The 14,659-nt window shown below is 46.1% G+C and overlaps 3 protein-coding genes across 3 annotated transcripts; 2 read left to right on the top strand and 1 right to left on the bottom strand.

Annotated features, from left to right (window-relative positions):
• Window positions 1-6,993: 6,993 nt before the first annotated feature.
• On the top strand, window positions 6,994-7,905 carry MELLADRAFT_102530 (uncharacterized protein; the record flags this gene model as incomplete). Its single annotated transcript, XM_007405154.1, has 3 exons — window positions 6,994-7,104; window positions 7,417-7,527; window positions 7,585-7,905. 3 exons carry the CDS (start codon window positions 6,994-6,996, stop codon window positions 7,903-7,905), a joined length of 543 nt encoding a protein of 180 aa, XP_007405216.1.
• A 647-nt stretch (window positions 7,906-8,552) lies between these two features.
• On the top strand, window positions 8,553-9,374 carry MELLADRAFT_59725 (uncharacterized protein; the record flags this gene model as incomplete). Its single annotated transcript, XM_007405155.1, has 1 exon — window positions 8,553-9,374. One exon carries the CDS (start codon window positions 8,553-8,555, stop codon window positions 9,372-9,374), a length of 822 nt encoding a protein of 273 aa, XP_007405217.1.
• Window positions 9,375-9,537: 163 nt separating this feature from the next.
• On the bottom strand, window positions 9,538-12,468 carry MELLADRAFT_59724 (uncharacterized protein; the record flags this gene model as incomplete). The annotated part of the gene is made up of 6 exons (XM_007405077.1): window positions 9,538-9,849; window positions 9,923-9,979; window positions 10,393-10,545; window positions 10,606-11,397; window positions 11,656-12,126; window positions 12,205-12,468. The coding sequence occupies 6 exons, from the start codon at window positions 12,466-12,468 to the stop codon at window positions 9,538-9,540; spliced, it is 2,049 nt and encodes a 682-aa protein (XP_007405139.1).
• Window positions 12,469-14,659: the final 2,191 nt, after the last annotated feature.

The following is a 14,659-nucleotide window of genomic DNA, read 5'->3' as shown; positions in this document are numbered from 1 at the left end:
TACGTTTTGGCGATAGGCTAGGGTGTGCATTTGTGATCTTAATCGGTGAGTGTCTGAGGCTGTGGTCAGTAAGACCACATCGTCAATGAAACCTAAGGCTGTGGAATTCTCAAGGTTGTCAGTTGTTTCGAGTAGTGCGTTGTTGTATAATAGGTAGAGTAGAGGTGAAAGTGGTGATTGAAGGCCATCGTTGTGGACTGATTTTGGAGGAATTGTTGAATGATGTTGATTGTTCTTGAGTCGAATCCTTTCTTCTCAAGGATGGTTAGCAGTCTAGGTTGATGAACAGATGGGAAAGCAGATTTAACGTCTGCAAAGAGTGCTCCTACAATGTTTCCTCTGGCCCATTCTTTCTTGATCCATGATACCAGATGTACTAAAGCTTCATGTCCTGATTTGTTGGGACGTCCTCCGTAATGTCCTTTGTGTAGGATTCGGAGTTGTTCTACCTGTGCTGAAAGATGTTTGGTAAGCAATTTCTCATATATCTTACTCAAAGTAATTGATAGAGCAATCGGTCGATAAGCTGTTGCTGCTGTGTAGTCAGGCTTTCCTGGCTTTGGGATTTTGACTGTTCTGGCCTGTTTCCACGCCGCGGGTATTAGCCCAGTGAATGTTACCTGGAGGAAAAGAGCTCTGATTTGAGTTTTTACTCGAGGCCAGATCTTCTTCCAAACCCAGTTTTGGATAAGGTCGGCGCCTGGTGCTTTCAGTGGGGGACTTTCCATTATGACTGAGAGGATGTTTTCTTCGGTGAGATAGTCAAAGAATTGTGACATGATGGTTGTTGTTGGTCTATTTTCGTCCTGGATTGGAAAGGTTAGGGTGTCCTCGTCTGAGATGCGGCAAGGTGCTGTAGCGACACAGGTTGTGGAGAAAAGTAGTTTAGCTTTCTCTTCGTTAGTTGAGCATATGTTACCTTCTTTTGAGATCAGAGTGTTGACTAGTGAGGATGGCTTTCTTCCTGCTGCAAACTTTTTTGCTTGAAAGAGCGTGTCGTGAGTTAATGTTGACAGGTAAGTCTTCCAGCTATCTTCTTTCTGTTTGTCCATTGCTTTGTTGAATTTGTTTCGTGCTTTCTTTTATTGAAGTCTAGTTTCATCTGAGTTGTTTACCTTTAGTTTTCTTTGAAGTTTGTTTGCTTTCTTCCGTAGAGGGTCCAGTATTTCGGGCCTCCACCAATGTTTGTGTTTGCCCGGTGGAGGTTTGTTTGGCGAGTTGTTGTCCAACGCTGTTGTGATGGCTTGTCAAAGGTCTCTGTCAAAAGCATCAATCTCTTCTTGCGTTTTCAGTTCTTTGCTTTTTGGGAGAGTCGTGGTAGGTTCCGCTAATAGGGAGGCAAGTTGGACTTTATGCCAGTTCTTCCTTACTCCCTTCCTACCTTGTGTGTTTTCTTGGTCATGTTGTTTGGTCTTGAAGGTCATGATTAAGGATTGGTGGTCGGATAGGTGGTTGGTGATGTGTTCACTGTCTATGAGACAAGTGTGGATCTGATCGTCGAATTGCTCATTTACCCATACTAGATCTATGGTTGTGCCTTTTGTGTTAGCTGCGCTCAATCCAAAAGTGGGGATACCTGTAGGTGAGCGTAGATAGTGTCCCCATTTGGTCATGAGCTCGACTAGTTGGTCGGACAGGCTGTCGTGGTTGTTGTCGTGTGGGGGGTTCCATGTGGTCGAGTGTAGGTTGGAATCTGTGCAGATGATGGAGGGGAGGAGCTGGAGTTCTGTTGTTAGTGAGTTTACTACTTCCTCCCACGCCTCAAAACCCCTAAGAGTCTTAGACGGGTTGTAGACGCTGGATATGAGGAATGTGAAATCATCAATGGTTATGGTACATGCTGCAATGTCGCGCGAGTTGGATGTGATTGGATTTATTGCTGCTTCTAGATCCTTTCAAATATAAATACATGCTCTTGGGCGTGCTTGTTCATTCATTTTGGCCGGTGTAGGTGAGATTAAAATCCAGTTCATTTGATTGGGTGGTAGGTAATCATTTCTATTGACATATGGTTCTCGAAGCGCTAAGATAGAAAACTTATTAGTCATTTCATCATTAAAAAGTGAGTGTGTTACGTGTATTGAGTGGCGGCAATTTAATTGTAAAACTGCGGCCGTGTTTGTCGTTTTCAGTATTTCTCGTAGCCGTTGTTCTATCATTGAGAAGTATTCATATTGTCTTCTTCTTCAGTGACAACTATGTACGGCAAGCTGCTTGGGTTGTGGGGTGGTTTGCTAGCTGCTATGCGCGTTGGGCATGATGGGCTAAACGGGTGGTGAATGAAGTCTGTGTGGTTAGCTTTAAATAAAGCTTTGATGTTAGCTGTGGGGTCCAATTTGGCCTTATGACGTGCACACGCGGTGCATTTCATGTCTGTCTTCCCTTTTTGAGGGCAGGTGTGCGTGTGATGGTTTTCGCCACAGTAAGGGCAGATAGGGGTTATGGGGCAGGACGAAGACGTGTGACCCGATTTTTGGCAGTCATAACAGCGTTGTGGTGGCGGCCCACACCTAAAAGTTAGGTGTTTGCCTCTGCCGTGCCATATCTTTTGGGCTACGCATTGCTGAACCTCTTCTTCGCTGTTCAGGCCAATCAGGATTGACGAGTGCCTTTTTGATGGATCTTTTAAAGCTTTTGGGTTAAGCCAACGTACGAAGGTCATACCTTTGAGTAGATTGTTGTTGCTTATTTGTAACTCTTCTCGGTGATCTTGGAGATCCGGATTGAATGTTGTTGGGATTCCGTTCACAATTATTTCGTGACGGGCTTCTTTCATTTTCATGTGCTTGGAGAATCCTTGCACCCACAATTTTGGGGAGGATCGTACTTTTGCGGCGTGGGCTGCCGTTTCAAAGTAGATGTCAATGTCATTTGAGGGGTGGCGGCGAACACTTTTGACTTCAATAGTGTCAGTGTCCTCGGGTTTCATCTTCAGTTGGTACGCTCTGAAGGCTACATTGAGCTCTTGGATCAATTTTGCGTTCAATAAGTTCGGATGTGTTATCTCGGATCCCACCTCATGAGTCAAGGTGACTACATTTGTGGGCTTAGATCGAGAAGGTGGTTTTGATGATGTACTTTTTACATTGCTAGGAGATGCGCTAGCACTTTTATTACTGGTTGGTGCGTGTTTGGACGCTGCCAGAGCATATGATGATGTGGGGGGGTCTTTTTATTAGGTACAGGAATTGACTTCTGTCCTATTGCTGTTCTTAGTGCGGTAAGTTCTTCAACTATGGCATCTAATTTGTCTTCAGTCTCTCTACCTGTAAATATGACAGATCGACCCTTTTGTTGTGGTCCTAAGAGGGACTCTGGCGTTGTGAAGTTTCGCCGGGCGTCTTTGTATAAGACTCGGTCATAGACCGCTCCGGTTAAAACCAAGATATCAGCCGCCGATTCAACATCGACGGTGATTTTCTTGGTTGTCTTTGACTTGTTGGCTAGGGGGAATCCAGCTTTGATCACCTCCAAGAGTTTTCCAACCATCTCCTTGAGAGATTTAGGTTCGGAGCCTCCTGGGAATAGATCGTGCATACGATTCGATCTCGGTGTTCCTGTTAATTCTGCTGCTTGTGATTCAGCAATCGTTCCGGGTGTTTCGAGCCTGGTCCTCTTCTTTGAGAAGTTTCCCAGGTCGGATGATTGGATTGAGGATGGTTGGGAGAGTCCTTGACTTAGTTTTGCTTTGTCAAAGACGAGAGGGGTGGTTGGGTTGGTCGTTTTGACCGGATCTTGGGGCCCAACTGGGTTAATAAACGCGTTAGACGCGTTTCGAGTTGGGGTGGTGGTCTTCTCGGACCCCTGCTTCATCTGGCCCGTGTCCAGCGCGTCATCAACCTCCATGTCGACCGTTGTTGCGTGAAGAAGGTGAGTCAAGGGTGTCAAAAAAGTAAGGATAATGGATTTTTGAAATTTGGACGACTACTGGCGCAGTCACGGACCGGGTCACGTGACAAGTTGTGAATTCGTGGTAAAAGACAAGAATCTCCTTGAGTTAGTGAGTTAGGCTTGTCCCCCGCTTTCTGGACTCTGGAGACCACAAGAAAAGTTGTACAGTTGATAAGGCTACTTCCACAAAATTCCCTAATAAGGCTTGCTTGCACAAAAGGTGTGAAGAATCAAAAAGATACACAATTACAAAGGATAATAATTGAAACAAAAAAGGCAAAAGAAGAAAAATCTTTACATTGACACTACAGAGACAACAAAATGATTTTCTCCAACTATAATGATATAGATGGCCAACTCTTCCAAGGTGAACTGGTTCTTATTCACTTAACATGTTTAATTATTGTTTCATGCAATAAAACCTTCATGTGTGCTTTTTTTTAAAAAAAGTCAGGCTTGGTGATCATGACTTGATTGAATTGTTATGAATCTTGAATCCTGACACCAAAAAAGTTGAGTTTGACAGAAATCCTTCGAGTTAGTACAAGATCTTCCACAGCAGAGTTTTCATAAATTTGAAGAGTCAGCTGAGAGGGTTATTTTAACCTTTGAATCTTCTTGTGCACCAACAGACTCTTCATTTTTGGACTTTGATTTTTGGTACAAGCATACTTCAGCCTTGGTTGAATCAACTATCAGCAACAACATTTCATCAAAAACATGACCCATCATATTTGTTATGCTCCCATATAAACATAATGCTTGTATTAAGTAGAGCTCTCTGGCATTAGACTCATGCCTCTCTGCTCATGTTGTATCCTCACGGTTCAATCTTAGTTATAATACATCAACATCTCTGATCTCGTATTACTGAAGCTCATAACAAGATTTCCAAGAGTGAAGTCAGAATGGTGTAAAGGGGACTGAAAAGAGAAGGTAAAATGTCACTGGGGTTCTCAGTGGGCAAGAAGTTGCTCAAGTCACTTGTCCCTGACTTGATGCCTCTCCAGCTCTTGACAGTTGACTCCTGAGCTCTCTTGAATCTTGCCCACATTCCACCTGATTTGCATTTCCATTAAAAATACTATTGTAGAATACACTCCAACATGTCATCCTAACTTGACTTTTTCCAAATCTCAGAATGCATCAAACAATCAAATATCTTCTAATTCACAAAATTGATCTTTGAGGCCATAGCTGATGTACAAGGGTAATTGTAGTCAAGATTTTTTAAAAAAAACATAGAGGGCAAAAGAGATGAAATCAGTATGCAAGTGTCATTTGGGAAAAACAAAATTAAGCTTTGTCTTGCCATATTGACTTTTTACAGGTTATCAATACTTCAAGTTACTTTCAGCATGAGTTTTTCCTTTATATATACCAAGCTCAATCTTAACCTGAAAGAATTGGTGTTACTCTTCATCATGTATAGTATCTAAGCTGAGGTCACTTTTGTTCAACTTTTCCATTTCCCTTGGGTTTTTGGCTTCTGCATCAGTAACCTGGTGTAAGTTTATAAAATCTTCTCCCCAGTGTGACCTTTGAATCTAATAGTATATTAGCTGTGACCAAACCAAACCCAGTTGACACAAAAACCCAGTACACCCAGTTTTGTTTTTGGTGATAACTTTGTTTATCTAGTGACAGCTCTTGACACCTTCCAGCCAAAAAGTTGACCGGATGTACTGGGTGTACCGGGTTTTGTGCAACCAGGTTTGGTTTGAACACAGCTATTGTGAATGTTGTGCCTATGGAATCAAACTAAATTCTGTTGCAAGGTGGACTCCTCAATCAGCACTCCAATTCCACAAAAAAACTCAAACTTTCACATCAGAGTCATCCAAGAAAATTTGGAAGAAATCTGGGTCACATTTGGGCCCAACACTCAGAATCCCCTTGATCAAAACCATGGTGAAAATCAATAAAGCTCCAAGGAATTCAAATGGATCAAACATCTTGCTTGGTGTCCATTTTTCACAAAAACAATTGTTAATCTTTCATCATTGGAAATCTTGGTTTCGTGTTGGGATGAGAGAAAAGAAAAGACAACTTTCATTTGCACATGAGGAGAATTCTAAACTAGCTGTTCCCGGACAAGCATTGATGTAGTCAGCCAAAAGCTATCTATACCAATCAACACACAAGAGTCGCACAAAACAAAGCTCAATTGACTTGGGAAACAAATCAACAGAGGATTTACAATGAGAGGTAGAAGTAATAAGGATCATCTACTTTGGAGCAAGATGGGGTGAGCAATCAAGTTGGGTGCTACACCGTATTGGTGGTGCCCAGCTGTACCTGAATACATCTCAAGTGTTACATAGATGCTCTCATCATAAAGGTGATACCTTGAAAAACAATGAGATCTCCATGCAAGGTAAAGATTGCTCATCCAGAAGTTGTCATGAACCAGACGCTGCCACACAGAATCCACACTTGAGGTGTAACAGTAAGATACAATTTGTATCAAGTGTTGGGGAGTGCAGACATAAATTGTACAATCCCCTCCAAGTGTCAAGTTCTGCAGCGGTGGGGCCAGGGTTTGTCCTAAACTCAATGATTACAATCTTAACAAAGCCCTATCTGCACAGCTGCATCCGCGCCCTCACTCACAGCGGGGTTCAGGACAAACTTAACTAAGTCCCTCGAGAGCTGTACTGGCCAGCTCAAACGAGGGACTTACGAGTAAAGTCGAAAATCTTGCGTGAGATCCAACGGTCCTTTCGTGAAAAACCTAAGAACCTCACTCCTCACTAATCTCACTTATCAACTCGATGTGAGTCCATAATAAAGAAGATGCGCACGCCCTCTGCCAAAAATCTCCATTTGCCAGTTTTTCATTGCCTCACTCGGCCTCACTACTATTGCAATAAGTACAAATGGGGCATTTTCGGGGCCACAGAGATGGTCCTGAGCGACTGCGGGCGACAAAACCGTGAATTTTAAGAATCAACCATGTATTAGTCGACAAAACCTCCAAACCCTTTGAAGCAAACTGTTGTTTGTTGCCGAGTGCTGGAGTGGTGGTACCACCACCACCTCCTCCTCCTCCTCGATCTCATTATAGCCACTGGCAGCACCCAAGCATCCTCATAACCGCACATGCTTCGCAGAAGTCAACGAATAAGCTCATACTCGACAGGCCAAGGAGTCGCCAAACCCCGCGATGAGGGTATTACCGCCAAGGCCAAACTCAAACCCGCGTATAATAACGTTAGCAAATCCGAACAAAAACACGCGGCGAACAAAGACTTTCAAGCGGAGCACTCGTACGAGGCGCGACCGGAGCAGACTGTGGCAGTGGTTGACCTACTCAACGGACGGACCACCATATTATTAGCAGGAACAGGCTTTGGGAAAAGCCGTGTGCCGGAGATGTTCTTCCACGCTCACGAAGAACAGTATGCACCCATCATCATGAGCATTAATCCACTGGACTCACTGGGACATGATCAGGTATATATATCTCGATTCGCAGTCATCATGTGCAACAAACTGACCCAAGGAACAAACCTTGCGTCACAGGTCAGCAAGAAAGCCTCAGTGAACCTGCGCGCGGTCAACTTGACCGGTGCCAACTGTACAAATAAGACGTGTGACAAAATTCTTCAAGGCGAATTCAATTTTGTTCATGTGGTACGTGACCTGTGGACCCACTCACTGTTAACATACTGACAGATAGTGTGTTAACAGAGTCCAGAGATCGCTTTGTCAAGTGATGTCTTTGACCGAATGTGGCGAAATCCAAGTTTCCAGGCACGTCTCGTGCTGATCGTCGTCGACGAGGCACACATGGTGTACGAGTGGGGGATGGTGGCTAGTGGGGAGGCCAGGCGACTCGCCTGTCAGGCCCGTGTCCAGGATGCGGGTGTTTTCCGCCTGTCCTATGGCGATCTCTCTCGGCGCATCCTTTCCGCCGGCAAGATCCCCCTCCTCCTGATGTCTGCAACTTGCACGCCGCAGGCGTTAAATGCGATTACAGAGAATCTGAAACTTGACCCACGAGACGTATGAATCATACGGGCCGAACTTACTCGACCTGAAATACGTCTAATCCGTAGATCTTTCAAGAGGCCACTCAATTTTCCCTTTGTGCTCTCTTCGCACACCATACACTGGTGCCAAATGAATAAATACCTCCCACGCTAATATATTGCGGAACTCAAAATGCAACTTTTGAATTTTTACTGATCCTCAGTGTCGCACGCGGAGTCATTCAAGAGGCCGCAAACGGACGCTCCATGTTTTCTCGTCGGTATCACGCCAGCACGGGGGCCAAAGCCAAAGAGGATGCTGTTGCTGCCTATGTTGCAGGCCACCTGGCCGTCCTGTGCTGCACGTTAGCGCTGGGCTTGGGCCAAAACTGGCACAGAGTTCGTTGGTCGTAATTGTGGGGCGCCAATCCCCGAGTAACTTCATTCAGATGTCTGGAAGGTGTGGTCGAGACGGTCGACGTGGCCTTGGGATCCTACTGGTTGAAAGCAACAGGACCAAAGGGAAAAACACTGTTGCTGATTTCATCACGCCAACTCTGATGACGGACGACGACAGGATGGACGCGCTTGCCATAACTCCTGTCTGCCTGCGCGTAGCGTTGGCGGTGGATCTCAAGTGAGTGATAAGTCGGTTTCGTGAACCAGGCCTCTTGAACTGACATTGTAATGGCCGGTAGGCTTGGCTACATACCATTGGTTTTGGAAAATCCGGATGTCCTTCACGAGACCAAACGCCAGCAGGTCAAAGGCATGCCGCTGTGCGATTGTTCAAACTGCAAACCTCTTGAGGCGGAGAGCCTGTGGCTTGCTCAGCCGACTCTTACCAACGCAAACTTTGACGAAGCTTTGCAGATGGACGAAGAGGCACTGGAAACTCTCGCATCGGAATTTCTACCACCGCCGCTACCTACTCCAGGTGATAATCGACCCGTGGCCCTTCTATGTGGGGCGGATGATGAAATCCTCGACTGCCCGATTGTTGAAACTCTCGTCACATGTATGGAGCGTGCGTTCGCGCTGTTTTTTTTGGAAAGATTCACTAGACCTTCTGCACTTGGGCCAAGCGATTATTTCGGCCGAGACCTTGCTTGGGACGTAGCGAAAAACTTTGATGTGCTCAGGGTCCCGAGTGATCTCGAGCTCATATTGGTCAGTGAAACTCTCGAAGGCCAGTTCGATTGCCTCTTTGGAGCCTTTTTACAATGGAAGGACGAAAATGACTCAGCACCCGCCATAGCTGCCGCAGCTAAAAGACGCCAGGCTGTGAACCGACCAAAAAACAACTTGGCCGTGCCCCAATCCGTCGAGGGATCTCAGATGCACAAAGATAGAACTGCGGCGGCGAAACTGGCCAACAAAGAGGCGCGCGAGTCCAAAAAGAAGCAGTTGGCGAGTGAGAAGGCCGCGGCAAAAGAGAAACAAATGTCTGACAAGCGCACAGCGGACGCGATCAGATTGGAAGCCAAATTGGCTGCTAGCACGGGTTGAAGTGACATGGGATCAAACTCAGGCGGAAGGTAAATTTTGCAGTCACTCAAAAGGCCAACAGACCTCGCGTTGGATCATCAGCGCGCGAAAAGGGTGGCGCACAACGAGGTTTGACATGTATAACTATCATCGCTCCTCACTCTCCAAGCTTGCTGACCTTGAGTTACCAATCCTCCATATTATTTTCTTCGTTCTCATCTCGCCCAGAATCCAAAAGGTCAGGCGAGCCCCACCGGAAACGAGATGATCGACCCGAGTCTCTATCATCTCTAAGTAACTTAATCATCTTGCGTTGACCCGCCGTCCACGAGTTGGCCACCTGGGCTAGAGGCCGGGCACCGCTTTTCTCCACTAAACACTCTTCCGCGTATTGTAGGAATAGTTTCATGGAAGCTGGTGTAATGGTGCATAGGTTAGGCTGGTATATGACCTTGTGCCCTGCGAGGGCTTTGAGTAGTTGCATGAGCCTGCGTAACTAAGCGCAGCGTGGTCAAATACTTATAATGTGTGTAATGTATGCTATGCAATGAAAGATTTTGACATCTTACCAGAGGGATGTTGTTTGACAATCGATAAGTGAGACGTTCAATATTGGTGCCATGTCCCTTGTTCCAGGTAACGTCAGTCCAAAAAATGCAGGCCGACCATGCACAAAGTAAGGCTAACTCACTGTGTTATTGTAATGGCTTTTGAGCCAACAAATATGGACTTCCATGTATTTGTCGATGGCCATCCAATGGTCCTTGCGCTCGTTTGAGGGGATCAATAGAGAATGCTTAATTGCATGTGCTAGATCTTTAGGTAGGTCATGCTCCAAAAGAAGGACCATGCGCGGCAAATGCCTAGCGTAATGCGAAAGCCCCGGAATTCCCTGGGCCATCACCGCCCACATCTTCCACATCTCCATGAGCCGGCCGATATCACCTCCCCGTGTCGCATTGTGTGCTTCCACAACGGTAGCGAAATCACGTAGTCGAATCATGAGGTTGTATTTGGTGTGTTCGACACTCTCTTTCACCTCCTTGATCGCCGTCGCATCAAAGTATTGAGTCCAGGCCTCGTCAAGTACCTTCTTCACATTGGCCTCTTGCGAAAGATCTATTTCGCCCATCGACCCAATGACCTGTCTGGCTCCGTGGACAGCGTCGTAAGTAATTTTCGAGGGATCTACCTGCCTAGCAGATTATCGAGGGACTAACTTTAATACAAACACCAGGTTCGCTTGGTGTACCTGTTGTACGGACCGCATGATCAAGTTGAAGTCTTGAGCGGCCACCGGCTTCTTATGATCACCTCCTAATGAAAACACGGATCGCCAAACCCCGGTATCTTCGCCTTTGTCGGAGCACCCCCAGTGTAGACCCCATAACGTTTTAGCTACATTCCATGTTGTGTGGGCCCCTCCGAACACGGATAGGACCCATTGCAAACCCTCGACGTCATCAATCGCCGGATATCTCTTTGTGCGCAGGCTCTCGAGAAGGAGGTTTGAACCTACGTCTCCGCCTGCGACTAGCAGGTTCCGCGCGAGGCTGTCAGCGTCCATGTTGATCTGGGCCTTGATTTCGTCCAACACCCGCGAGATGCCATCAGCAGAATTATCTGGGGCATTCATCATACGGAGGAAATGCACATTCGCCTTGTGCATGGCAATGCGGTCAATGGCCGGTGGTTTGGTGTCCAGCCGTGGAAGGAGTTCGCGGGGAGGTGCACCAGGTAAGTGCTCAACATAATCCGTAAATGCTTTGGCCAGTTGCAATTTGATAACTGAAACCCAATGGTCGCTCTGCGCTGGGGAGGGCGAAAATGCAGACATCTCGACTGCCTTTTGTTGGGCCGATGCCATGGATTGCAAGAAGGTAGCGAGGCTCACTGCCTCGTCCTGGCTTTGCGCGATCACACAAGCCTCAATAACCTTGAAGAAACCCCACGTTCCATGGAACAAGCGGGAGGAGGTGTCGATGCGTGTGTTGTGTATTCGTAAATGGATGTCAATGTTATCGTAGCATAACAAAGGTAATAGCTTATGATTGAGTTTAAACAAGTTGATTAGTCTCTCTTCTTGCACATCACGGAGCCGGTCCATCGCTTTGAGTACGGTCCATCGCTTTGAGTACGGTCCATCGCGATGTGGTTAGGCCTAAGGCATTAAGCCACTCATTTGTGCGACATGTTACGCCGGCCGCCATTGTGATGAGGCCATTGGTCAGGGGAATGGCATTACTCCTCCGATTGCAGGCCATGGATATCATGGAACACACAATAACCGGGATCTACACACCAAAGTGGCATTCGTAAGACATGAGTAAGCGTGCCCTCGTGATACAGACGGATTATCCCTACTTTGAGGCCGACTGACTGTTTCTACTTTGTGGGCACTTTGCTCAGCAGGGGTCGACTTGACATAGACTAGATTTTCCATCGCGAGCACACTTTCGTCATCAAGAGCTCCTTCAATCTCCGTGCTTCCAGGCTTGACAGCCATACCAGCGCGAGGAAGCTCAGGGGCCAACGGAGGAGAATCAGATGTTTCATCATCCTGATATGCGGTAAGGTCTTTCTTCTTCATTCCAAGAGATACCTTGCGCTGAATTAGGGAATGCAGGAAAGGCATCCCCGTTCGGACTTGTCTTGCGCGGGCAGCTTCGGCGCTTTCGCTGAAGTGGTCAGGATTGATATGGCTTGAGCTGACATAGGCACCAGCGGGGAAATGACCTCGCGGGAGTTCCTGGGCATTAACAATAGCCGACGCCTGGTGAAGTATGTATCAACTTCAGCTGTTAAACCACAGGGCTGGGTGACGAGTCCATTCACTCTGTTTGTATCTCACCTCATCCAAAATCCATTTGTGCCATTCACTCTCGCCGGCGTCACTGGCCAAAGTCAACCGTGCAAGATTCTTGAAAATGGACTTTGTTTGTTGCGTACCTAGGCCGGCTTTTATCAGACAACGCCGATATACTAGGTCTTCATGATTTGACGATAGAAAGGTGGCTATAAATTTCATTGGTGAATAATTATCTAACGAGTTTATATATTCACAGATTTGCAAAGTTTGAGTGACTGATTTAGAAACCACCGTGGGATTAGACATGCTTAGGAAACGAGTGGTGCAGGCTTGATAGATCGTGTATATAGATGATGAGATGAATCAAATGTAGCCTGTGTGTTTGGGAATGACCTATGCTGAACCCAAAGGACCACCTTTTCCCCTGGAGGATGTTCGTACCATGTTTGCCCCCACGTCGCACTTCGAACCTAGGGCACTAGTGTTTCTTTTCCATGAGTAGACCATCCACGCGATCCATTCCGAGGGCCAGGTTGGGTCTGAAAAACCAATCCAATGCCTTTGTGTGGCACCACACGTCTCATGTTCTCAAAAGAGGTAAGTGCAGTTGCAACCCGTGCAAAACTGGAAACGTTGCCTCAGTCATCTCCTTCAAACTCTGGTGTGCCGATGGTCTAGCGTGGGTGGTCACTCTCAATCCGGACGGGTACGACCAGGAACAAGGGGCTGTTTCCTCCGGAGGCCGGTGAGGTTCATATAAAACAATTTGATTATATAATCCCTACTCCCACTCAAGTCTTTCGCCGCATAACACCTTAGAAGGCAAACCTCCAATCCTCATGGCACAACTTCCTAGCGAGATGGGTGAATTGAGCCCCGAGTTGAATGTGGTGACCAAAAGATCAATCTTGAGAATCAAGCACGTCATCGAAGAGGAAGGCCTTACCATACCTTCCTTGGTCCACTTGTCCAATCAAGCCTCGAACTGGGATTTCTTTCCTTCGTACAAGGAGACCACGTGGATCGAAAAGACCCTTGATGTCTGCCGCTTCATCAAACACAAGAATATGACAGTCTTCAACTTCCTGTTTTTGCTTCTCGAACCCAATCATATCCAACTTGCACCTCATCGCCAAGAATGGCTCACCAATGAGACTGATTCCCGGGCTTGGGTCCTCCAGCTGCTCTACAAGATCAAGGCTATGATCTACTCGTCTGGAAACGGAACAAAGGTCTGGAAGGCATTCATATATAGCGAGGTAAGTGTTCACATTTGATGGATTTATCAATTGCATTGGTTCTAACTTCAACTCTCCCACTGGAATGAAAAAGATGGAAGTGCTGGAAATTTATGCCCCCCCCCGAGTCCTGAGTGGCCTCATTAGGTATGCGACTCGTCCTACAATCAGTTATAATCACGCGACTGACACCTTCTTTGTCCAACGCCTATGTGCCAGTTTGCATGGAGGAATAATGCATTATCATTATGGCCCTGACTTAGGCAAAGTGCTGTTCGATCTTAAGCTTTTATTATGCGCTCATACGCGCAGCATAGGAAAAACTTCTGGGTCTCTGTGGCCCCAAAAATGCCCCATTTGTACTTATTGCAATAGTAGTGAGGCCGAGTGAGGCAATGAAAAACTGGCAAATGGAGATTTTTGGCAGAGGGCGTGCGCATCTTCTTTATTATGGACTCACATCGAGTTGATAAGTGAGATTAGTGAGGAGTGAGGTTCTTAGGTTTTTCACGAAAGGACCGTTGGATCTCACGCAAGATTTTCGACTTTACTCGTAAGTCCCTCGTTTGAGCTGGCCAGTACAGCTCTCGAGGGACTTAGTTAAGTTTGGGTTCAGGACTAATCATGGATTTTTGGTGTGAGCACTACAAGGATTAAGTGTCCTCAAGTAGTTTTTTGCAATTTTATGGTTCCCTCACAAGCAAACCTCACTTTACTCTACAGGCAAAGTTGTTGATAATAATTTTCTACATGTGCATTTCTTGGTATCAAAAGGTAAAAACCACTCCATCAAGCTGTTCTTGAGACAATTTTTCAAGCCTTATGCAGGCGTGTTGTAAGAATCTTCACACCACTTTTTTGGCCGCATTACCCAGATTGCCTATTGTACGTTTGGCCACGGGATCATATAGAAAGTTGCTATAGTCCTCTTGTCTCTCCAAGCCTTGTGAGGGGTGATGCGTAAGAAGTTCACAACCTCAATGCTGGTAACAAATGTTGTGTTTTGATCGAAATATACCTTGAGTCATTGATGACTCAAATCTACCTTCTGTTTGAACAATCACTCAACCTCAACACTTAATTGGTCATGACGTCCCAAATCAATATACTGGCTAGAGTTTGGAAATGTTTCAAGACTGATTTATCTTCGGGATTGAAAGGGTACAAACTGAAAGTTTTTTAAAATGTCTTTTTGTTTTGATTATGATAATGGGCTATTTTCGTGAGTAAGCCATCACTCGATCATCACATCAAAACAA

This window comes from Melampsora larici-populina (assembly GCF_000204055.1).
Source record: "Melampsora larici-populina 98AG31 unplaced genomic scaffold MELLAscaffold_3, whole genome shotgun sequence".
Lineage (NCBI taxonomy): Eukaryota > Fungi > Basidiomycota > Pucciniomycetes > Pucciniales > Melampsoraceae > Melampsora > Melampsora laricis-populina.
Note: the sequence above shows the minus strand (reverse complement) of the source record. Positions and strands in the feature narration are given on the sequence as shown.